Source organism: Pomacea canaliculata, linkage group LG2 (assembly GCF_003073045.1).
Source record: "Pomacea canaliculata isolate SZHN2017 linkage group LG2, ASM307304v1, whole genome shotgun sequence".
Classification (NCBI taxonomy): Eukaryota; Metazoa; Mollusca; class Gastropoda; order Architaenioglossa; family Ampullariidae; genus Pomacea; species Pomacea canaliculata.
In genome coordinates this window covers 28568299-28593618 of record NC_037591.1, presented here as the reverse complement: position 1 = coordinate 28593618, position 25320 = coordinate 28568299, and the positions used below count along the sequence as shown (strand labels likewise).

General features: G+C 36.8%; 2 protein-coding genes across 5 annotated transcripts in view; one reads left to right on the top strand and one right to left on the bottom strand.

Moving 5' to 3' along the window:
* The window catches only part of LOC112554328, an 11252-nt gene extending 8806 nt beyond the window's left edge, over positions 1 to 2446 (bottom strand). Inside the window, exon 1 of one of the 2 annotated variants that reach the window (XM_025222076.1) lies at positions 2366 to 2446. In XM_025222076.1, coding sequence (XP_025077861.1) covers positions 2366 to 2372 — 7 coding nt within the window. In that variant the 5' untranslated portion in view covers positions 2373 to 2446. Of the gene's footprint in view, positions 1 to 1912; positions 2066 to 2365 lie in introns of those variants that run through there. The other variant, XM_025222069.1, reaches the window with a different exon arrangement.
* On the top strand, positions 2211 to 25320 carry LOC112554344 (phosphatidylinositol 4,5-bisphosphate 3-kinase catalytic subunit alpha isoform-like). 3 transcript variants are annotated; one of them, XM_025222095.1, is made up of 22 exons: positions 2211 to 2316; positions 2861 to 2918; positions 5363 to 5787; positions 6108 to 6326; positions 6639 to 6889; positions 7199 to 7316; positions 7880 to 7998; positions 8183 to 8368; positions 8737 to 8872; positions 9133 to 9275; positions 9867 to 9973; positions 12701 to 12782; positions 13478 to 13642; positions 15310 to 15413; positions 15858 to 16017; positions 16668 to 16777; positions 17100 to 17221; positions 18765 to 18843; positions 19327 to 19494; positions 20130 to 20247; positions 20538 to 20689; positions 21166 to 25320. In XM_025222095.1, the coding sequence occupies exons 3-22, from the start codon at positions 5442 to 5444 to the stop codon at positions 21428 to 21430; spliced, it is 3150 nt and encodes a 1049-aa protein (XP_025077880.1). In that variant the 5' UTR covers positions 2211 to 2316; positions 2861 to 2918; positions 5363 to 5441; the 3' UTR covers positions 21431 to 25320. The 3 variants fall into 3 exon arrangements, with proteins under 3 accessions (XP_025077880.1, XP_025077872.1, XP_025077889.1); XM_025222087.1 differs by lacking the exon at positions 2211 to 2316 and adding an exon at positions 2407 to 2545; XM_025222104.1 differs by lacking the exons at positions 2211 to 2316; positions 2861 to 2918 and adding an exon at positions 2432 to 2545.

The following is a 25320-nucleotide window of genomic DNA, read 5'->3' as shown; positions in this document are numbered from 1 at the left end:
AAATATATATACTATTATTTACACATGACCATAATGACATCCAGCTGGTTTAACTGGATATCCACTAGTTTAAGCTATGGCTGCAATTATCTTACCACCTAAGCTACTTGGATTGTTCATAAATATGTAACCATCCTTTCAACATCTCCAACTGGGTAAAAAAATTGTGAAAAATTTGATTATTCAAACTAATTTAGTGCTGAAAGTACTGTGAATGTAATCTGGAACAAAAGTTTTATTTTCACTTGCCAACATAAAATTCTGATTGCTGTGGTAACCAAAGAATTCAGGACATTGTGGGTTTGGATGTTCTTCATTGTCAAAAACTGTAACTTTTATCCTTTACTATATTAAACTTCTATGAAGTTACCATTACAAGGTAACAGCATTTTCTGGGCTTGGGAGGTGAATGCTAGCAGCATAAGGCCCATTTAGCATACATCAATGAAGTAATGATGGGTGGGGCTATAAAAATGAGTACAGTGACATTTGTATAGTGCAAATATTGTGATCTTTCCTGTCCAATGATTGTACTGATTATGTCAGCTTGTTTTTGTTTCTTTTTCTTTAAGGGGATTGAGGGGGAGATTATATAAAGTTGTCTGCTATTTGTTGAAGATGACATTCATAGAAGCTATGGTAGTACACTGGGTACATATATATACCATGCCCATATTTATCTGCTATGTTTTGGAATGTTTTTAGAATACCTCCAAAAGTGTAGTCTCTCTGGTGCAGTTCCAGAGAAGCTGTTTCATAATTGTTTATGCTATCATTAGTCTGGTACTTGTCATTTTGAAGCATTCACATGTGATTTGTGCAGTATTGAGATGACACTGACGGAAAGTTGACTCATAAAAATTAAGTTCTTTAACAAAGGTATCATGTACAATCCCATTGAACAGAGGGGAGTGAAACTCAGCAGACTGAAAAGAGGGGAATGAGGAATGAAGATGAGTATCATTAATAAACTGACTTTAATAAACCAGGTGACAAGGATATTTTAGGTAGTTTTGTGTTTTTTGGGGTTGTTTGGCATCAATTAAAATTAGACCAAGCCTTGTGAAGTTACAGGCCTAAACTTGAAACTTTGCCCAGTTTTGATGCAGCACAGATGAATGAAACATAATTTTCTAGCTTTGCTAAATCAAATTTGTTTGTTTGTTTTTTTTCCAGATGGAACCAACAAAGCTTTAGAAATGTCTGAACTCTGTGTCTGCACAGAAATTCTGTTTGTCAGAAGTTGCAAATTCAAACAGTTTGTGAGAAGGTCATACAGTCTTTAAATTTCAGCAGTGAGCGCTTTTAATAGTTTAAGTCTGCATAATGAAATGGAAACTTCAATCGTATATTGATAGCATGCAAGTATTTAAAAATATTATCATTTAAAAAAATAACCGGCGAGCTAAAACTTCCCGATGAAATGTATTTTAGTAGTAATAATCTGGGACTTGACTAGGCCTATAACTGTATCATTCGTTAGTTTAGTTCTTATTTGTTACTCCTCGAGGAGCATAGGGCCACAACACCTTACTAGCAGTCCCAGATTTGGGCAGCCCCCTTCAGTTGGGCCCATGTGGTTCTAACGTCCTTAGCCTCGAAATAATTCCACAAGTTTTGGAATCGCGTCCTGACGATTATTGAAGGTTTTAGTACTCGATAAACGTTTTATTAAGCACATGTTGTTTACTAAAAACAGTAGTCACTATTAAAGCAAAACTGTCACTGTAACAGACTGTTAGAGATCATAAATCTCATTTTCTCTGAGTTCTGACCACTGGCCAAACCAGTGAGACTATCGTTTCCTCACGTCCACAACAAATGATGTATCAAACTTAGGGAGAATCAGATATTGACAGCTGAAAGCGTGTAAAACAAAAAGCAGATTTTTTTTAAAAAAATGACAACATACCTGGGTAAGAAGAACTCATCGTGGCACAATAATATAATATTCCTTGCTATCTTCTTTTTTTCCCCCCCAAGCGACGGATTTTCTTTTTTACATGTTTCCTCGATACAAAAGCGCCATTTTTGTGCATCACTCTTAATGTTTTGGAAGATAATGATTCGCTGATTTCAAAAAAAATATACAAATGGACAAACTAAAATAAAATAAAGAGCTGCATGAACTCATTAACTTCAATGTTGTATAATTAACTAAGGCACGAACATTTTGTATTTATTTATGCTTGTATAGTGATTCTCGCATTGTAAAAAGCTCTGATTGTGTTTTGTTGTCATCTCCTCAGCCCCGTACATTTTTCAGGATGATGGATTAACATGCATCATATGTTAAAAAAGATCCTACAAAATGAGGTAAACGACGATAGTATAACACTAAGTTTTGAGCCGAATGTTTAGTTACCAATCATAACTACTTCTGGAGTTGTATCCGGCACACCATAACCGGAACTGATACATTTCGCTTTGTCCCCCTTGTTTATCAAGTTGTAGTTTTTAATTCGTTAGTTCATCAACCATGTTGACTGCAAGAGTAACAAGAAAACACTGTCATAGTTTTCTAGATTGATTACCGATGACCATGGTCAGTGTACACATTTTGTTTCTTTTAATCTACAAGTTAAAAAAAAGAAAAGAAAGACATTACAAAATGTTGATTATTGTATATTATTCTGGTTGTGAGCTACTTTGAAATTTGATAAGTTGGTTAAAATTGACGGTGATCTGTACTGTTTTGTGGATTTTTGTGGCAGTGAGTTAGCTTTTGGTCTTAAGTTACTTTTATTGCTGAAGAAAATAACAGGTGTTTTTGCTAAAAAGCTGAAAGATGTGTTTCTTTCACGACAATCTATAATACTGCTTTGATTCTATAAATTCATCTTGATTAATCCTTTTGCAGAACTGTTAAAAACCGACAGGCTTCAACGGGAACACTTCAGCTGCACCTGCTTGTAGTGGTATGTAATGCGAGTTATTTATGTTTAAGGTTATAAATATATATATAAAAAAAACTATTGGCTAGATGATAACCTTGCAGATGGTGGAAGGAGAGAAACAGCCTAAATAAATTGTATTTACTCATTTGGAACTGAAATGCTGCAGACCTAGATGTTTACAGATGGTTTTACAAATCTTGTTGTAAGCCTAAAAATGTATCTACTGAAGTGGGGAATCATCACAATCACGTAAAAAAAGAAACATTGAAATTAGCAAACTGTGCTAGAGAATTGGATTCAGTCAACCAATAGCAGTCCATTGAGAACACTTTGCAAAGCAAATTAAAGAAATATGTTTCTTAACAGACAATAATTTTTGTTTGACATAGTGCTATAATAATCCAGCAATGATTGGCTTATGTAATATTTTTTCTGTATAGAAAAGAAGACAGATTTTGATAGACAGGAGTATTTAGCACAGCTCATTGAGATAGAGGGATTTTTTTCATTGATGTTACAAAGCCACACTGATCTTGCATATCTATCATGATGAATGTAAAGGTCACAAGTCATTAGTGCTGTCACTACAGTTTTCTTGGGCAGTGGGACTCTATCTCAGAGTCTTGTGCTGCAAAATGAAAGTAAAAGTAAGCGAGTCATATTTTTAAAATAAGATTTGATTTAATATTTCACATTCTTGTGACTGGATGTGCTTTTGAAATGATGGAAAGTTGCACATTAATACACCTATACATAATAGTGTTAATAGAGTTTGAAATCAATGGGGTTTAAATAAAAAAATTTTATTGGGTCACAAAACAATTACAAAACATTATAAAAGAATTTTATTCACCACTTCATTTAAAAAACCAAGAAGGTTTGGAGCTTGTCTTTCACTTTGCTTGCTTGAAACCTTATGATACCTGGGTGCTTTTCTGCAATTTTTGCATTTAAACACTTAGATTCTATGTTTGATGTTAATGATGGTATGGAGTCTGGATATGCCTCTCAGTACTGGGCCTACTTGATGAGTGACACCATATTATTCTCCCAGATGGTGGTTTCCAGGAAATAGAAGTGGTCTGCCTGCTCTGGCTTCGTGATAGATGATAAGAGGTTCCACAAGGCTTCTCTTTCTGTGGAAATCAACCAACACAGTCTCCTCATTCATAATGAGACCTTCAACAATGATGTCACTGGAAAACTTCGCCATCCTAATGAATTTTTAAGAAAGGAAAGCTGCTGGTGAAGAAACAGTACAGGAAGGGAGAGATAAGATGTGCTGAACACCAAGACATGGACTCTTATTTGGGAAGGTGCAGAAAGAAGTCAAAGATCCAAAAGTAAACTGTTTGGGAGAGACCAACAGCTGAGAGTGTACCAAAGAGGTTCTGTGGGATGATGGTGTTAAATCTGCAAAGGGAAGTAGGAGCTAGAGTATTCAGGGGCTGGAGGATAAAGCAAAGAGCTAAAGACTGATAAGTTGGTCTGGCTAATTGGTGAGGGTCCAGTTGGCTTCTGGTAGTACACAGATGTCTAAAACCAGAATTTTTATTATGATGAATGTAAAGGTCACAAGTCATTAGTGCTGTCACTACAGTTTTCTTGGGCAGTGGGACAACTGATGATTTTAAACAGTGTGGAACAGCAGAGAGCTGGAGGGATGTATTGAAGATATCTGCAAAGACAGATCTTGCTGGAACATTATCAATGTGGAGAAGACATGCCATCAGGGCCTGATGCTTTCCTGCTATTTTGTTGCCTAATAAACTACACATATCACACTCGCTTAAAATGAAGGAAGCCAGTAGCAGGAATGTGGGGCTGTGGAACTTCTACTAAGAAAAATGTGCATGGTGTTTTATATCATGCTAAAGAATTTGTGTATAAATCTATGTATTTTTACTTTTATTCTGGCATCACTGTATATGGTTCATTTTGCTTGACATTTATTCATAGACAGCTTTAAAGGTTATGTCATAGTTTTATCAATTAGGATTAACATGTAGGTAATAAAAATAAATCATATACACAACCTTTAGATGCTCACCCTATCCTTGAGGGAAGATCTTTTCATGATGTCAAAACGATAAGACAAAGAGGGAACATTCTGTTACCGAGTTTAGTATTATTGGTGCAAACAGTAGGGACAAGTTAGGAGTTTTAGTCATATCATAAATAAATGCATTGATTGGTTGCATAAGGTTGCTTCAGGTCAGTTATTGTTCTAGTTGATTGTTGATTAGTTGTGTAGGAACAGTTTGTAAGAGAAGAGCATTAGTTTACAAAAATAAAAGTATGCAGTGTGTTTACATGTGTACCCCTTTTATCTTTTTTTAATTTCTTTCAAGACAAGATGGACTTAGCATGGTTGCGTAATTATACAGTATGAGGGTTGGTTGCAGGCATTACAATTACCTTAACGTTCCTTTAATTGCATATATCTAATCATGTTTCTGTTGCAGATGGGTTCTCCCAAATGAAACAGAACTTCGCATGCTCTAGTGCAGATCATTCCTAGTAGTGTGTGAAGGCCATCCCAAAATGCCACCCAGCTCAGGTGAATTATGGGGGCATCACCTCATGCCATCACAAATTGTGGTGGACTGCCTCCTACCTACAGGCATCATTGTCCCACTGTTATGTAACCGTGATGCTACTCTGGAGAGAGTAAAAGCTGACTTATGGTTGGAGGCGAAGAAGTACCCTCTCTATTGGAAATTGTTGGATCCTGAGTCCTACATTTTTCTGGCAATAACTCAGGATGCTGAGCGAGAAGAGTTTTATGATGAGACACGCAGACTGTGTGATCTGCGCCTCTTTCAACCTATCTTAAAAATAATGGAACCCCTAGGAAACAGAGAGGAAAAGATGCTGAATTATGAGATAGGTGGGCTGAATTTGTTTAGTTGGGATATAAATATTTAAGTAAGCTGAAATAGTCTCATCTATGGGTTTATTAATGTATTTTAGTAGCAAGAGAGAATGCTATTTACTGGCTGTCCACCTCATAGACAGTTTTGCTCCTGCAGGACAGTATTAAAAAAATCAAGAGTATGTTATCAGTGCAGTTTAGTCTGAAATGTATCAGAAAAGGGGTCAGTAGCTATGACATTTACATGTTTTAGTCCCTCTTTCACACATAGATTGTATATCACATGATATAAGTTTGATTGTTTGATTGATAAGATAAGTTTCTCTGCATTTTAGGTATGCTCATTGGAATGCCAGTTAATGAATTTAATGAAAACAAAGACCTGGAAGTAATTACTTTTCGACGCAACATTTTAAAAGGATGCAAAGATATTGTTGACCAGCGTGATAAAGGAGGTGCCCACATGCGTGCCTTGTATGCGTACTCTCCAGAAATTGAGTCATCCAGTCAGCTGCCTCCTCATCTGTTTGAAAAGCTCAAAAAGTTTACTGACGGTATGTGTTTGCAGCAGAATAACAAGGCTTTTGTTAATTTATCATTGTTCTTCACTATCTTTTCTATTTTTGTTTCAGACTACTGGATACAAAAAGGAGAGCTAAGACTGTGTTGAAAGGAAATACTCATTGAGGGCTCTAAATAGTAGATTTCTTTTTTTTTCTTTTTTTTTTTTTTTTTAAATACCATTCACTAGGGATACTTTTATCCTTAAAAATAATTTTCTAAAGAGTATCAATACAATGCAACTTTATTAATCCCCAGGGGCAATTGAAAATTCAATATAACCAAATAATCTGTCTTTGTTTCAGACAATTCTGTGATTGTGTGTGTATGGGTGGTGTCAGAAGATAACAACCGCATGAAGTACACGGTAAAAGTACCCCATACTGCTTCACCATCTGATGTCATTGGGGATGTCATCCGACGGCGATCACGTGCAATGGGCATGACAAAAGAACATGCTGAACGCTGCATTGACGAGTACAGGCACCTGTATGTGCTGAAAGTTTGCGGATGCGATCAGTTTTTGCTTGCTGAATGTGCAATTAGTCAGTACAAGGTAAGGGGAGACTTTTTATAAGAATTGTATACCCTTGATCATGGGTTAGGTTTGCAGGAAAGTAGGGGAAATTTTGGCAAAAAATGTAATTTTAGGTAGTATTGCACTATGTTAAGATGTACAGTTTGTAGTAAAAGAAACCTAATATACCGATTACATTTTTTCTTGAATTCTTAGAAATTGTCATGCTTTTCACAAAAAAGAAAATTTTGATTTAGTGTTAGCATACTGAATAAAGCAGATCTTTTAGGACAGTTCTAATTTTTTTAATTTATTTCTTTGTTTTAACTGCTTATAAAAACATTGCAGTACATCCGAGAATGCATCTCGAAAGACCAGATCCCACAATTGATGCTGCATACAAGAGAGAATGTCTATGCTACTTTGCCAGAAACCAACTTTGTATGGCCATCTTATATGCAAAGAGGTCAGGTATCTTGGCACATATATCATTTTTTGATCTTACATTTGTTATCCAAGTTTGGTTTTTTTTTATAGAAAAGTATGGATTATTATAATACTTTACTTCTGCTAGGAGTGATTTAATTTGTTCCTTCAGCAACAATAGTACTGTGATGCTTTAGGCATGATAAAACCATCATTTAATGTTTTTGAAAAGAGTCAGTGTTTAAAAATGCTGCAACTATTTCACTGTTATTTAAACTATTTTAAACTTGTAATTTATGTCAACTTGTTTCCATTACAGTTAAAAGAAATGCTCTTGTTTTATCAAACAGTAATTATATTTGTAGTTTCCTGCAATATAAAATGCAACACAACTTAAAACTAAAGAGTAAAGTTACATGGTAGTACATGCATTTTGGAATACCAGCAACAACCTTAGCTTAAAATATATTTGCTTCCTGAGAAACAGGTAAGGTTCTTCAAAAAAATATGGATTGACAGATGGCAGCAAGGTAAAATATATCTGGCTGTTTTCTTTGAGGCTTGTTAGTAAATATTATTGAATCTTATCCTGCTTATCAACAGGCATCCAGGCATTGACGGAGATCAACAACCAACAGACAATATCTCAGTGGGACATTCACGCACCTTTACGCATCAAGATCTGTTGTGCTACCTATGTCAACATTAAAGAGCTTGGAAAAGTGAGCAGTTCACCATTATCAAGAAACTAGTAAATGATATTCTAAATTTGAAAACTTTTGTTGTAGAATTTCTGACTGTATATTGTGTGTACTGTATAACAATATAAACATTTGTTTAAATTAGGAAATTACATGACCTGCACATGAAGGTTATAGCTGTCTCTCCATCGTTTTTTGGTTTTAGATCTTTGTCCAAGCCTGCATCTACCATGGAACAGAAGCCCTTTGTGAGGCTAAAAGCAGCAAGCAGGTAGAGTCAACAAACCCACGATGGGATGAGTGGCTGGAGTTTCTTATGATTCCTGATATACCTCTCAGTGCACGTCTCTGCCTGTCTGTTTGCTCAGAATCTAAGAGACGCAATAGAAAGGTAAGCATCTGCTTGATGTTCTTGCTCTCCTGAGCTTGCTTCTGTTCTCGTAGGTATAACAGTAGGATTATCGTTCTCTTTACATGTAGCCCAAGTGGAATACAGAAATACTGCTGTTCATTCATATGCTGTAATGATTGCAATTGACCGCTATGTGTTGACTTGACCTTTAGTTGTGTGCATGATGGACTGAATGTTGAAAATGGTTGAAATATTAATCCTGAAAATAGAATATTTTGTGGTATTTTTTGTGTGCTTGAGCTTGTAGTTGAAAGTAGTGATACTTTCTTGGTTTAAATGCTGAATACTTTTCAGCATTATGTAGAATCATATATTTTGTTGACCTGCTTATGGACTTTGGTTTGAAGGTTCAGTATGCTTTGGCGTGGGGCAACTTGCAGCTGTTTGACTTTAACAACCGGTTGCAGTCTGACAAACAGTCTCTGTACCTTTGGCCAATGCCTCAAGGCATGGATGACTTGCTTAATCCTATTGGCCTCCCAAGTAAGTGCATATTTGTGAATTGTGTTTTCATATGGTCAGAGAAGGGGCAGCTCTGTTTAGGTATTGGTTAGTGTGTACACCTCCAGCTTTTGGATGCAAGTGCTTGAACCACTTAACCAACTTTTTCCTTATATTTTTCGGTATATCTGTACAAAGTTGTGCTTCTAACATAATTTCGGGGGAGATGTGTAGTTCTTATTCTTACCTGGTTGACCTTGGCTTCTTTTCCTTTATAATTTTACACTTGTGAATATTTCCAGTGTCCAACCCAAACAAAGATTGCCCATGTCTGGAGATTGAATTTGACCGCTTCTCTCATCCACTTGTTTATCCACCTGAATCGCACTTTGAACAGCTGGCTCGAATGGCAACAGCCAGAGAATACCAAAGTGGTCTTATGCAAGTGAGGAGAAGTATCTTTCTAATAACCTTAGTGGCATGGATATGTTTGCTTGTGTGTGTGTGTGAGAGAGAGAAAATTGTCTGATCATTCAAAAGCAGCATTTTTTGTTTTTAATTTACCCTGTCAGGTTGTAGAAGGGTGAGAGGTAAGGAGGTTAGGACAACAGGCTCAAAAACAAGGCAACTGTGTTTTAAAATCTTTGGTGCTATACATAGTAGTAAAACACCAAATAATGGTTGCTTGTTTTCACATTGTTTTTTCACTTTGGTTAGTTTATAAGCTTTTCATGTTTGATGCTCAAGCTGTAGTTGCATAAATGGGTTTTAAAAAAAAGTGTAATGTGTAAAATACCCTTTTGATCTGAACTTTTCCAGCATGTGACAAAGTGATTTAGAGAAATACAAGTCAATTGCATTCTCACTGTGGTATGGTATCTGTGACTAAAGAGCTTAAAAGAACTAAACACATAGTCAGAAGAAACAGTTGCCTTTATAACATAAATCATTTAATCCTTGATATAGGTAATATATAGATGATATAGGTAAATGGAGACTCCATCATAGTGATGGTCAATATTTTTTTCTTAAATAGCCCAGGGATCCTGACAGCAGAGAGCTAGCAGTGCTGGATGAGATTGTATCAAAAGACCCTTTGTCAGAAATATCGGAGCAAGAGAAAGAGTTACTATGGAAGATGAGGTTTGCACAACAGCCAGTTTTTGATGTTGTATCATCCGTGTAAAAATTCTAAGTACATAGAATATAACAGGCATTCCAGATCTATGTAAAATGATGTTTGCTTAACATACTGATGGAAAATGAGTTATTTCACAAATCTTTTTTAATAACAGCATCATCAAAGATTCTTTACCCTCCAGCTTTAGACAAGTGGATCGCAGAAACTGATCTTGTTATTACAATTTTATTTGCTGCCCAGGAATAATACACTAATTCAGCACATTTATATAGCACCTTTCCTCAGCACCGAAACTGGGCTCAAAGTGCTTACACACACCTTTTTAGGGTAGGCATCAGATAAACCTTGATACACAAATATGCACACACAGGGTGCAGGAAACAAAAAAAAAACTACCAATGGTCAGTCCTGTTAACAGGTGTCACATTTAGCAAGAGGTATGTGGTATGTTAGAGATGAGATTTGAACCCATGACAGCCAATTCTCAGTCATGGTGACAAGCATTTTAAGTATGGGTTCCACTGTATTTTTTCCTTAAAAATTGAGGGTATAATAGGAATTGTGATTTAGAGTATACATTGCATAGTAATGGTTTATAACTGGGATTATAACTATTCATCAACAATTAATGTTTGTCGTAACTGGAGAATGCAGTTGGAACATAGCAGGCAGATTATGCATGTGAAATGATGTCTCTCATCACATTGAAGACTGGGTGGTAACAAACAAACTTAAGCTCAATGATAATAAAATGGAAGCCCTTCTATGTTCGAGAAGAAGAAATCCATCTTAACTCATTTGTCCACCAAATCACATCAAGGTGGGCGAAATCATCACCTTTGCATCCTGCATCGGGAATCTTGGATTCATTGTCGCTGCAGACATGACTCTTGCTGAACAAGTTGCAGCTGTTTGTCAGTCTGCCTATTACGAGCTACACAAGATCAGCACCATCCATCACATTCTGTCCATGCATGCTACCAACATTCTTGCTGTGCATTTGTTCTATCCAGGCTTGATTACTGCAACTCCTTGCTTGCTGGCTTCCCTGAATACCTTCTTCACAAACTCGAGAAAGTACAGAACTCAGCTGCACGTCTGGTGCTTAGAGCTAGGAAACGGGACCATGCCACCCTCATATCCGCCACCCACCCACTAATGGAGCTACCTGTAAGGAAAAATAGGCAAACAAAGGAAGCATCAAATTACGGAGATAATCATGATTTTTAATGGGCATGGATGGCTTCTTGAAGAAACAGCAAGCCAACAAAAATCTAGAGAATATCGTAAGGAAAGCCAGCAGAGTAAATTTCTTCACCATCACCACCACTTAGGCTGGGATCAGCAGGATGATCAGTCTGTGATGGAGCACTGGTTCTCAGCACCAGTTTTTTCCGTTTTGTTGCCTTGTACACCTGGAGTCTTGGACAGGGGCTGTTTGCGTTTGTCTTCTGTGGTCACCCATTCATGTAAAATGTATATTTTCCTTCTTCAAGGACCAGTATGATGTTGAAGGTCTGTCCAGTGGTCTAATCATCTGCAGTGCTGATGCCTGCAGCTCTCAATTTCTCTTTTACTGCTTTATTGATTATTATGCACATTTTCATTCAAACAGTGAAACTTTACAGTCATTGGTCTGAGACAGGGATAATTTGACAGTGGGCGTGTTCAGTGTCCTGAGTTTTCCATTTTTCATGAAAATGTTTTTTGAGCAGACCACTTTGTCAACACACACTTCATAAGTCTCACGATAGTTTTCATGTTATTTTAATGTGAAATTACTTCAAGTTTATCTAGCTCATCTTTAGTCTTATCTAATTCATTCTTTTTGACTGTTCATTTCCTAATAATAAAAATGGTGTAAAACACCAATTCCCCCCCTCCTAATAATAAAACATCAATACATCTTGTATTTTACTCACTTCTTTTGCTTGGTGAGGTAACAGTCTCTTGCAATGCTGCAACACTGTGAGGGACTGGTAGAAAGCCTTTATCTTACTAGTGATGTGGTTTCTTATGAGTTATTCAGCCACATGTTGCCAGTCCCAGGTTAAAAAACAGGCTGGAGCATTACTGTTCCCATTGTTACAAGGCACTAGTAATAATAGCAAGTGTGGATAAAGCATTTTGAAGTATTGGTTGGTCAGGCATGTGTTGTAGGTCTGCCATCAGATATTGCAGCTTGCATAAAAGTAGATGTAGCTAAAGTTTCAAAATCTTTATTTGGTGCTTTTTTCTACTGTTTTTGAGATCATAATTCTTATATCATACGTTGGTTCAGTGTTTCCAGGAACATAAGAAGGCTAAAATGCATCGTAATCTTACAGTTGCTGTGTACCATCATGTTTTGTATAAGTTAAGGAATTCAGAGAAGAATCCTACAGTCTTGGCTTCATCCTGTCACCATGGTGGCCTTAGATCTTTGCCACATGTAGAACACAAAACTTAACATAAAGCAGCTGCCAATTGTGCAGTGAAATATTGGATTTTCCACTAACATAGCTGCTAGTCTTGTATCTCACAAAAGATGATTTTGAAATATTTCAAGAGTATTGTAATTGAAAAAATAATTTCAGTTATGAGCATACAAAAGCACATCCAGCCTTGCATGTGAGTAGTGCTTAACCCCATGTAGTTGTGTAAATCTTGAAGAAAGACAGTTACAATAAATAAAGATTGAATACCAATGGTGCAAAATATGTCACATAATTTTTGTTTTACTCTGACAGAGAAGATTGCTTAGTTCGACCACCTTCGCTGCCTAAACTTCTTCAAGCAGTGAAATGGAATGACAGAGAAAATGTTGCCCAGGTATATTGTTGACCTTAAACTTTATGCCTCCCAACAATAAAGACAGCTGTCAGCTTGCCAAGTCCCTCACCATACCCTTACTAAGCATTCCCAGTTTCTTGTTCTTATTTAATTGACGACAAAAAAAATTTAGGATAACATATAACAAATATTATGGTATAAAGTATTAAGTATTTGTATCATCTTCCTACTTACAAAGATTATTTATCTTAAGTCCATGAAGAAATGAAATGCCTAAATTATGTATATACATATAAGTAGTAGAGTAAAGGCTAACCAGCATGCAAAATTTTTTGTCCAGATGATGAGCTTTAAACATACTAATATTCAAAATCCAATATTCTGTATTCTGATTGTGAGAGACAAGTCTTTAAAAAAAAATTTCTACCTCTAGAAAGAGGTTTTCGAGACCCCTTTCCCTCACACCTCACTAGCAGGAGTTCATATATGGTGCATTGGTCACATCATTAAATGATTGTAGAATTAGGCCGATCCAACATGCCTTTACAAAAACACACTACATATTTTAGTGATTAACAACAGTACTATGATCTGTTAACTGGTTAGCAACTTGGACTTTGGTATTCCGGTTTGAGAGATCACTTTTGAAGATTGAAAATTGGCAAAAAGAGCAGTAACAATATTAATAAAGCATAATCTAGGTATGGTGAGACTTAGTTTGCTGTCTTGTTTAGCTGTACCAGCTGCTGAGACGCTGGCCTCTTATTGCACCAGAGATAGCTCTGGAACTCCTCGACTGCTCATTCTCAGACCTGCAGGTGAGGGCATATGCTGTCAAGTGTCTAGATGCTGGGCTGAAGGATGATAAGCTAGCACAATATCTTCTTCAGCTGGTCCAGGTGAGTCAAGAAGTTCCCTTCTCTTCTCCCTGTTTTCTCCTTAAATGCTGTATCCACTAGATAGTTGCAACAGCTAGTTCTCTTTTTTTGCCTCTTTCACAGGCTGCAACTGAAATTTTGGTGGGAAAATTTCATTTGTCGTTTACAAAAATGTATAGTCTGTCTGTTGTGTAAACTTCACCTACTTTCTCGCACCCTACAACCCCACAGTAACTAGCTTAGCCAGAAGCAAGTGACAACCAATCAAAGCACTAATGAATGATGACCAAATGAAAACAAAATGATACAAAAACAAAATTTATTAACACATACATAGAAATTCTTTAAAAATAAAACATTGAAAGGAAGAAGAAAACCTGCAATGGACGAGAAAAAAATTGACACAAAAGAACAAACTGACTGAACTGTTAGGTACATGGCTCCCTCCTGGTACCAATCACTTTGTGGTGTGATATCCCCTGTTCTGGCTGTCCTCGCTGCAGGGGGACCTCTGCCAACATACACCTCAGAACAACACAAAGTTGGTGATGGGTGAAATCTGTTGTCTGCCCAATGGGTGGGGGAAAAATGAATTGTGTGGATTATGCAGAAAACCCTGTTGATGCAGAAAACAAGAAAGCCTGCAGGAGATCAAATTTTTTAACAGTGAGCATGATTAAACTCCCATCCCCAAGTCTGTCCCATTTAAGGTCCCTTACAATGTTATTTTTTATGATCTGGTTATAAAGCTCCTTTGAAACTATTAAACTCAATTAAAAGTATACAATGTGCCCCTGCACAGCTACATAGAGATAAAACTGCTTAACAGATATGAAGAAAAGTTTGTAGTGCAGGCATAACAGACAAACTGACTTGCTTGCACACAAACACACCACCTTGCACTGGCTGATCAGAGCCATTCCAGACTCGATGATACAGAAAATAGTCATGCACTCACTCGTACAGCGTTGTAATGGGTCTGGTTGTCAATTCATCAAATAGCAGCACCAAGGACTTTGGTCTCACACCATCTCAGTTGTCCAGCACAGCCTGCTGCTTGGAGATGACTGAGCAAGAAATGCCATTCTCCAGGGTTTGTGACAATGACTGATAGGGGCTGGAACCAGACCTGACCAATGGCTAGCACCTACACCACCCAACTTTTGGTGCTGAAGTTTCATGCCAAAAGCACATCTCCGAACAGCAAACAGACCCAGAATTCTAAAGAAAGCATCTCCAAACAGCTTTGAGCAGATGACACGTGATGTAAGGCAAGAATAACATTAAGTGCTGTTGGCTGAGAAAGACATGCACATCAGCAAAATTGCCTCATTCCCCTAATTGTCTAGAGGCAGAGAAAAAAAAGCCTTTTGAAGATGACCTACACATCTGCCTGCATTTCCCTTTTCATGCTCATCATCTAACTAAATCTAATCTTAATTTCAAAGGAAACTGCTTATTAAAAAAAAAAAAGCAAGATAAATGTCTTACATATAACACTGTATTCAAAGTTCTGCTGTAGGTGGGACCCAACCTAAATCTCTTTTTTGTTCTTGAAGAAAATTGTTGCAAATAAAGCTTTTATAGATATTTTTTCTGTTGTTAGCTTAAAGATTTTTTCAAAGGAGAGGACTTTCCTAAACTGGATTTGCATTGTGAAATTTAACCAACAAAATCTCTGTCTATAGGCGGTGAAATATGAGCCCTATCTTGACAACCCTCTGACACAGTTTTTGCTGAAACGCAGTTTGCTCAGTCAACGAATTGGCAATGCATTTTTCTGGCATCTCAAGTAAGTTTCAGTATAGAAAGTCCCATTTAAGAATAAGTAGATGAAGCAGGATTAAAATAATCTTACTCAAAATTGCAGCCCAACAGAATCTGTTGTGTCAGTAATTATTTTGATGACATTTGTCATTTTTAAATTTAATGTGCGAGTCATGTTGAGTTGGGACTATTTGGTTTTAGTTTCACTTGTTTTCATTTTTCTGTGTCAAAGACTGAGTCCTTTTCACCTTGCCTAGAAAACTGTCGCACTGAAAGTTACTAACCTTTTGAAATGTTGCAGCATATTTTAATCAGGGTTTCATTGATGGCGTTACTGCATGTTGATTACCTTGAATACTAAGATTTGAGACAAAAACAAGAAATAAGCTTAATTAGAATTTTTCAGCTGTGAAGCTTTCATGATAGTACTGATTTCATGATTTTCTTTTTTCCTTGCATTTATAAATAGGTCAGAAATGCATCAAATTTCAATCAGGCTTCGCTTCGGATTAGTGCTGGAAGCATACTGTCGAGGGTGTGGGCCATACCTTAAGATGTTGTCACAGCAGGTGGAAGCCTTGGACAAGCTGACAAAGCTAACAGACACATTAAAAACAGAAGTCAATAGTGTAAGAATGTACATTTCTTTCTGTTTTATCAATGGGGAGCTCTTTAATTATCTTGAATTATCGAAGTTTTCTTATGTTGATTAATCACTGTGGAGAAACAGAAAAAGATTTCTGGAGAAACAGAAAAAGATTTCTGTCAAAAAACTTGTTTATAATTGAGATATTGCTCCACTGTTGTTATCTGCTTAATTTTGCAAACTTAAAAAAAAAAACTCTATCACTGACATTACAAAAAGTCTTGCTTTTATTGATGTCAGTTAAAAACAAAAATTGCATTTTCTAGCATATTGCAGTTTGTGTTATAAATAAAGATCATGCTGCTTATGTTAGGCTTACAAACTATCAGATATTGCTGTAATTTGTCCTGAAACAGTCACTGTCACCAACTTTTTTAGACAGATCATTCCCCATGCACTACCATTGCTGACAAATCTTATATGAAGAATCGTGTGTGTGGTCATTTGGTTCAGATGCTGTGTGTTGCAGTAGTGATTTTTGCTTAATAAAACTTACTACCTTAAAACAATGTTCCCAGGTACAAGTATTTTCCAGTAATTTATTAAAAATGCAATTAAAAAACACGTAAGTTATTAATAATACAAATTCCAAAGTGGTGGACAGAGGTGTCTTCATTGTGGAGATTGTTACAGGATGAACACATGAAGTTTCTTCAGGAGCAGCTGCAACAGGCAGATTACCAAGAAGCTCTGAGAGATTTCCATTCACCTCTCTACCCATCTCAGATTCTTGGAGAAATTAGGTGAGAAGAGAATACTGACATCAGTTGGTTTTTTTCACATAGAGAGATTTGTTTGTTTGTTTTTTTTTTTTTAATTGAAAGACAAAACAAATCACACGTGCTTCTGTCTCCACCATTATTTTACTTATTTGCTGTTTTTGTGCATGTGTATGTGTAAATTTGGACAACATATAACATTTGTGGGGGAAGGGGTCCCTAATTTAAGGGAAATATGAAGTGTTTTTTGTTCTCTGCAAGCTTCTGAGCAGGCATTCTGTCTCTGTCCTTTTTTTAAGATACTGAATTTGGGCAATAAAGTAAAGCTGCTTGTTTATATTTTCAGGCAAGCTGAGTGTCGAGTGATGACTTCAAAGAAACTGCCATTGTGGTTAGTGTGGGAGAATCCAGACACAATGGCAGATGTTGCTGATATGGAATACTGCATTATGTTCAAGAATGGAGATGGTATATACTATTTTCTGTAGAGCTTTCATTGTTAATTACTAGCATCTTTCATGCAGAATGGTTTTCACCATAAGTGTGTTTCTGTCTATCTAATCCTCTTTGTGCATCAGGTTGCACATAAGGCCTTTTCTTTCATCTCCCTTTCCACTGTTCTTCTCCAAGTTTCCTTTGGGCGGCCTTGTTTTCTTCGGCCGCCTGGAGTCCATCGTATGATGACTCTGGAGAGGTCAGCTGTCCGCTGACGGAGCACATGTCCAATCCATCGCCAACGCCTTTGTTGAACCTGCGTGGTGATGGACTCGGTTTCAGTTCTTCGGTGGAGTTCTTCGTTGGTGATGGTATTTGGCCAAAAGATGTTAAGTATGCGCCTGAGGCATCTGTTTTGGAAGACATCAAGCTTGTTACTGATGGTTTTGGTCATCTTCCATGATTCTGATCCGTAAAGGTGGGTGCTGATCACATTTGACTTGAAGATTCTCATCTTGATCTTCTGACTGATGTTTTTTGCCTTCCATGTGCTCGTGAGTGAGGCGAAAGCCTGGCTGGCTTTTGCCAGTCGGGCTCGATTCTCCACCTCCGCATCCCCGGTGTCTGACATTTTGGACCTAAGATAGGTGGAACTGTCAACTTCCTCAATCTCTTCTCCGTTTAGTTTGATGCTGTCTTGGACTGTGGCGTTCACTCTCATACATAAGTGTGTAGAGGCAAAGAAACTGGCTAAATGTCACTTATGCAATTTCAGACGCAATATATCAGAGCAGTACCGAATACAGTTTTTGGAGGCAAGATGTCATTATCAGAGAATAATCAAGTAGAAAAAAAATTTTTTTAAAGATAAAAGCAGAGTGAATGCCACAACAAATAAATAACCCAAAGCTTTCCTGGCAAGAAATTAACTCTTGTCTCAACAGGAAAACAGCGAAAAAAGTCACTGCAGAGGAATGGATGAAGCACTTTATACAAGTTTTTAAATCAGATACCGTGAGTTCTCCCAGATTAAACCTCTCTGAAGTGCACCAACTGCCTGGAGTTGAAGCATTAGATGATGCTATAAGTAAAAATGAGGTAGTTCGGCAATAGGGGCCTGAGATTTCATTTGGGAAGGCATGTGGTGTTGATAACATTTTGGCAGAAATGATAAAAGTCACCAAAGAGCATGTACTTTTTTTTTAGGGAGTGGTCATAGCATTTGCATACTATGTAGATGTATGTAGAATATGGAGGAGGGGGTTATAATTGGATAGGTGGGTGTGTGAGAGGACTACTACACAGTGTATACAGATCATATGTATAATAGGAATGAGACAAGCATGAATGGATAGCTGATTGGAAGAGTGAGAAAATGGCTTATATATGCTCACCCTGTAAAATTGACAATGGCTGAAATGACCTTAAGTCCATAAAATGTTCGAGTTGAGTACTAGCATCATTCAACTTATTACATGAAACTTGTGAATCAATATAAAGTAATGTATATAAGTTTACTACCTATAGGCAGTGTTTGATTAGATTGCATAATTTCCTTCTTTATAACTACTTTCAGATCTCCGCCAAGACATGCTGACCCTACAGGTTATACGACTGATGGATTCTTTATGGAAGAATGAGGGTCTTGATCTAAGGTGATCCCATAATCTTGGTTAATTGTGAAGGGCACTTTTGACCCTTTCATGTTTATTGAAAAGCAAAACATAAAAAAGACAGGTGTTATATTAGAAGCTTTTAAGTGTATGAAAATCCACAATCCACCCAACATCTTACAGATTTACTCAACGGGTGTCTTTTCAGTATTTTAGTATTCTTTTTCCAAAACTTCATTCTTACAAATTTGTTTAACTGTGAATCTGGGAAATGTTTATGAAGAAACCCTCCAGCAACAATTCAGCTCCTTGTCAGCAGTGGGGTTTTTTTTTTCTTTCTTTTTTTCCTGAAATTGACTTTTCTTGGGACAGGTGTGTGAATATAAGATAATAAACAAAGGTCACTTTATACTTTAAGTGGTATACCTTCTGACCTTGTAAAATGATTGAAATGTGCTTGAGGTGACTTTATAAGTGGCACATGTATTTGATTCTTGGTAACAACTGTATAATTTTTTTTTGTAGAATGATTCCTTATAGCTGCCTGGCAACAGGAAAGGATATAGGCCTCATTGAAATAGTGAAACGCGCAAAGACCATTACTGCTATTCAGTCATGCGGCGGTGCACTTTCTGCTATCCAGATGGACTCATCTCAGCTACACAAATGGATCAAAGAAAAAAACCCTGACAGGTAAGGAGAGTATCTTGCCAGCTGTATTGTCGTAATATATAGCTAAAAATTATTCTTTTTTTGTGTGTGTGTGTGGATAGTGTTATCAATTTTGGGGCATTTTCATCTTTAGGCCATAGTTAAGAAACAAAGGTAAGTTGTTGCCCCATGGCAAAAGAAAAAAGGTGTGTCCTTTTTTTGATGTCCAGGTCCTGTGGATGTCACTTTACCCCTAAGGCTATAGTTACAAAACCAGCTGCAAAGATCCCCAACATTAAAATAATATCCACTTTATCTGAACACCAAAAAAAGGGCACAACACAATAGCTCTTTTGCTGAGGGGCATTGACCTACAGTTGCTTCAAAACCTTGGGCCGTGGTAAGATCTTTAGTGATGAATTTATTTATTTATTTTTCTTAAATTTGTACTGCAGCAAACACAAAAGCTGTACGACTTCATTGCAGCTGAAGAAGAATCCAAGATGTATTAGCTCATGTTTTAAAAAAAAAAACAAGCAGAAACATTTGTATAAGTAAACAAATGAACACTTTCATAAATTCTTTCCTGAACCACTACAAGGAGCTTCTTAAAATTCTGTCATTTTGTTGAAGCATTTGACTGTTCGATGATGATTTCTTCATGAATTTGATTTCAGGTATGAAGAAGCCATTGATGCCTTTACCAAGTCTTGTGCAGGATACTGTGTTGCTACATTTGTACTAGGAATTGGTGACAGGCATCCAGAGAATATCATGGTGACAGAGGAAGGTCAAGTGAGTGTTCACTGTCTTGATCGGTATAGTTTCAAAGCCACTTCAAGCATTATTTGTATAGTTTGATACCAAATAAGGGGCGTGTGACAGTCGAGCCCACAGTGCATCAATAGTGTACAAAGGAAATGTAGAGGTAACAAAAACAAGTGTGTAAGATGTGGAATGATTTCTGATGATGAAAGTTTTATAAAATTAGTCTAAACTGACATTAGATTAACAAAAAAAACTGACAGATCATCAACTTTGCAAAACCTGTTCTTAGAATGAATGGAATGACATACACTGTTCAGGTATTCCACATTGACTTTGGCCACTTCTTGGATCACAAGAAGAAAAAATTTGGCATCAACCGTGAACGAGTTCCCTTTGTTTTGACGGAGGACTTTATGCGCGTCATTGCAAAGGGCTCTGACCAGCCAGCAAAACAGCCTGGTTTTAAGAAGTAAGCTTTTTGCATTTTATTGTTCTTTAGACCTTCTCCTAATAGTTGTGGAAAATTTCAACACTGTGCACATGCATCTTTGATATGTTTGAGCACCCTTATATATGAATACAGAACTTAAAGTAGCAATTGCTGAATGCCTCTAAAATTTTGTGAACAATCATGGCTGAAAGAAGTTGTCATAGCAGATCTCAGTGTTATACCCAATAATATATTTGAATCTCCCTGGTTTGGAATTTTATGTAAAGCAGATAACCCCAAGCATCACTTAGGGTAACCTGATTTAACCTTGAGTACATTGATAACCATAGGTATTGCTCCAGGTTAATTTGGTGGGGGGGTTGTTTTTGGGGTTTTTTGTATAAAATTTGAACTTGGGTAATGCTTGAGGTTAACTCTAAGGAAGTTAAGCACTGTATTACTTTCTTGTAAAATATGCTGAGGTCCCCAGTTCTCAATATTTCATTCTAATGCAGATTTCAGGAGCTGTGTTGTCGTGCCTACTTGATTCTTCGCAAACATGCTCATCTCATCATCACACTTTTCACCATGATGCTCCAGTGTGGTATTTCAGAGCTTCAGACCCTGGATGATATTGGTTACATCCGCAAGACATTGGGTGTGGAAAAAACTGAGCAATTGGCTCTAGAGTATTTCTTGGAACAGCTCCGAAATGCCTATGGTGACTCATGGACAACAAAAGTAGACTGGTTATTTCACAACATCAAGCAGCTCTACTAATAATAACTAGTTGTGGCAATGCTGACCTGGTTTGCAGGAAGGGGGTAGGCAAAGGCCATGAAAGATGTTTATAAGGCATATTTTTGGCTTTACAAATGTTGTTTTGATGAAAGTTGAAATCTGTCAGCCAAGTATACCCACTGTTCCTGATCACCAGAAGAAAGTATTCAAACTAGCTTGACTTAGAGCCTGATGGTTGGGTGCTGTTACAGAAAATCATGGTTGTCAGAGAATATTTATTTAATACATAACAGCAACTTATAGACCATTATGTGCAGTCTTCTTGGGGACCCAAGTCTGTTTGACCAAGTTAGACTGGAACATGAGAGGAAGACATCTATGGATTTATTAATGGACCAAAACAAATCATGGAACTGCATTTTCAAGCTTTTTATATCATGATTATCCACATTTTCTAGTGGGCAGGTCCTGTCAGTTAAGTTCTACATGCCTCTAGAAATAACATGAAATGATGGCCTTCAGCTTGTTTAAGGTGTTTATATATATATCTGTGATTGTTTTTTGATGATCTTCTTTTCAGAACTTGATGGCAATGCAATGAAATATTTGATTGGGGTTGTCTTAGGCTTGAGTGGGATGCAGGAAAATTTGGTCTTTGAGGGGTTTTTTCTCAACTTTATTTTTATTGTCTGCAGTCATTGTGATTAACAACTACTACTTTGTTTTGTCTGAAGCTGACAGCACTTAAAAGATCATGAAAGTTATTTCGCACCAAAAGATTGCTTTAGCAAATGGTATGTCAAAGTTTCTAAAATTGTATCTCCTGGTGTCTGTTTCATTAGCATTGTCAACAGCTTTACTAGTTTTTGTTTTTAAAATGTTTACAGTGAAAGTAGCTGTATGGAAGAAGAGAAAGATTGTTTCAAGTAACCCCGTCCAAAATGATTTACTGACAGATGTTTACAGCAGCAAGTGCATGGTTCACAGCCACAACTGTTGAATGTTTCATTTCTTCAGTATCACTTATGTGTTGCTCAAATGTTGTGTGATCATGTTACATATTTATATGCCAACTTCTGTGTTTGAGATGAATTCCTCTTTAAAACTAGCACAGTGCGTTAAATGTGTACCTCCTAAATTTAAAGTTTAATTTCATTTTGTGCACAGATATAGTGCTTACATTGTAGTGTCTGTTGTCTTTACCATACAAGTTTATCTTCATAACAGAGCCATCTTTGATTAGTGTGCCATTTTGGTGCATGGTGCAGCAACATTTTTCTATTCTTAGATCCCAAGTCACATACTTTCTAAACACATGGGTTAATCTTGTTCATTCTGTATATGAACCCAAGGAGTTCATGTGGGTTTAAAGCAGTCTTAAAATTTGTGTTTTTGTTAACCAAACTTTTCATAAAGTATTAGAAGATAAAGCTTATAAACAAGTTTTTTTTCTGTGGGAGGTATTAGTGGATATGCTGAGGCAATTAATATGCTAATTTTTAGGAAGTTACTACAGTATATTTTACAGCTGGTTTTTTTTTTCTGGAGGGATGATGATTACACTGTACATTTAATGATCACTATAGCTGTGATTTAAGCGGTTCTATAATGATCCTGTAAGTTGACGTGTGCCTTTATTACTGTTAGGAGTTTCTGTTGTTCATATACTTATGTGCAGCACATTATATAAACCAATGTGCTGCAATGATTTCAAGATGCATGCTAATATATTTATTCCTCAAGCTAACATTGCAAAGAGACAGACAAAGATGTGTGTAAAAAAAAAAAGAGCTTATTTAAGGACTACAGTATTTATCTTAATGTATACTTATCATCTACACCTTCCCCAGGAAATATATTAGTGCTTGAGTAACATATTGCATTCTTGGAGTAAATACCACATCATTGAAGAATGAACTGCTCATTTTTAGCACATTCTATTTTGAAAGTTTATCCAGCAATAGAATTTCATGGCTTTGTGAAACATTTTCCCATTTTTTTTCATAGTACACAGTTTAAATATTTTATAATACTTTATTATATTGTTTTTAAATTTTACATGATTAGATGATGCCACATTTTCATGGAGATGTGTAGATGGTTGTGTGGATCCCTTAATTTTTCAGTTAATATTGCGATGGCATACATTTTCCTGTGCATTTGTAACTCAGGTTTAAAAAAATACAGCCAGTAAGTTGTTGTTTTAGTCTTACCACTCCTATTTTACATCAAAAAAGAGTTATATCAGTCTTTGATTATGAAAACACTGTGATTAGAATAGCGTACAATGTGTCACTTCCTTTGAAATGTAAATGAAACTCTGGTATGCTGTTCAGTGCCACCAGACTATCAGATGCTTTATCCAAGTTAGATCTATATTAGTTGCTCAGTCACTTCAAAACAAGATAAAATGACAGCAAAGACAGTCCAGATAGTTTGTAAAGTTTTGCTTGGCTTTCAATATTTTTAAATATAGAGAGACTAGCAAGACACCTACAGGGCTGATTCCTTTGTGCACATTGATCTTTGTTACTTGTTCGGAATGGGTACCTGACTCCATAGAGGGCTGAGGAAAGGTAAAACAACAAGAGTGAAAGGAGGCCCAACGCCTGTTCTTAGACCCCACGGTGCCTGAGGCATAGGGGGCCTCAACACCATGGTTTTAATCAAAGCATGGGGCCCCTGATGACTATCAATAGCCCAGGGCACTAGGCAGATGACTCGTCTGCTTGCCCCTAAGCATGGCCCTGAGTACTCCCCTCACAAAAAGCTGGCCCCAAGAAAAGTATGGTTTCTTAACACCTCGCTCCACTCCTACCCTCTTTACAATTTTGAAAAGAAAAAGTTAAGCAATGATTTTTATACCTTCACATGTAGCCATACAAGTCTTCTTAAATGTCTTCTAAGGAGATTGCTGATCAAAACTGGCTAAAGTAGGAGGTTTTCCTTCTAGTTGTTGTGCTCTATTATAAGGAATTAAGGTATTGCATGAGGTGTTGTTTAAAAAAGAAAATCACACACAGTAATCCCCTTTTTTGCATCATGTTCAATCTAATTCACTGGCTAGACAATAGCAAAAGGATTTTTGTGATCAAAACAGGTGACAGTTGTAAAGGTTGTGTATTTTCAGATCTGTTTACATCTTGTGTGCAACTGAAGAACTGTAGAATTCTCATGATTTTAACAGTCACAGTCGTCAGCTTATATAAGGACATATGGAAGGTTGTGGCATATTTTTCAGATTTTTTTACCAGCCACAATAGCACTACATGGCTGCATGAAAGGTTGTGTATTTACATATTGTTTGAGTGTGCACGTAACATACCACACGGGAAAAAACTCCAAGGAATGATAACAAGTTAATGGAAAGAGTGGTAGTCAGTACAAATGCAATAAAATGTGTGTGTGTGTAGGCTGTATGTGTTCCAACCTCTGTTGTTAATAACCAGACACTGTCATTGTGTGTGTGTGAGAGAGAGAAAGAGCAGATATTGGCTGCTGCATGTATCCTCTAAGTTGAGCCATTGGATTTTATAGCATGCCTTTCATCATTCAAGCCATCATATTTCTGTAAATATAAACAACAGATTTTGTTTTTTGTTTGTTTGTTGGGTTTTTTTTAAATGCTGAAGGAGAATGTGAAGCTTGCATTAGTTGTTGGCAGGGTAGCAGGGCTTATACTGCCTGGGTGACTGTCATAACAGTACCATTGTGCACAGCAGGTCAAAGGAGCAAGATGCCTCTGGCTGTAGTTAAGGGAAAAATAAAAATTGTGGTGGTGCTAGTCACAATATGACATGCCCACTTGCTTCTCCAACCTCCATACTCAATTTTCTTGTGCCCTTTCTGATGAAGAACAGGCACAAATAATATTTGTTCATATATTAGCCACTTGAGAAAAATAAACACACATCTGGAGATGTGCAAAA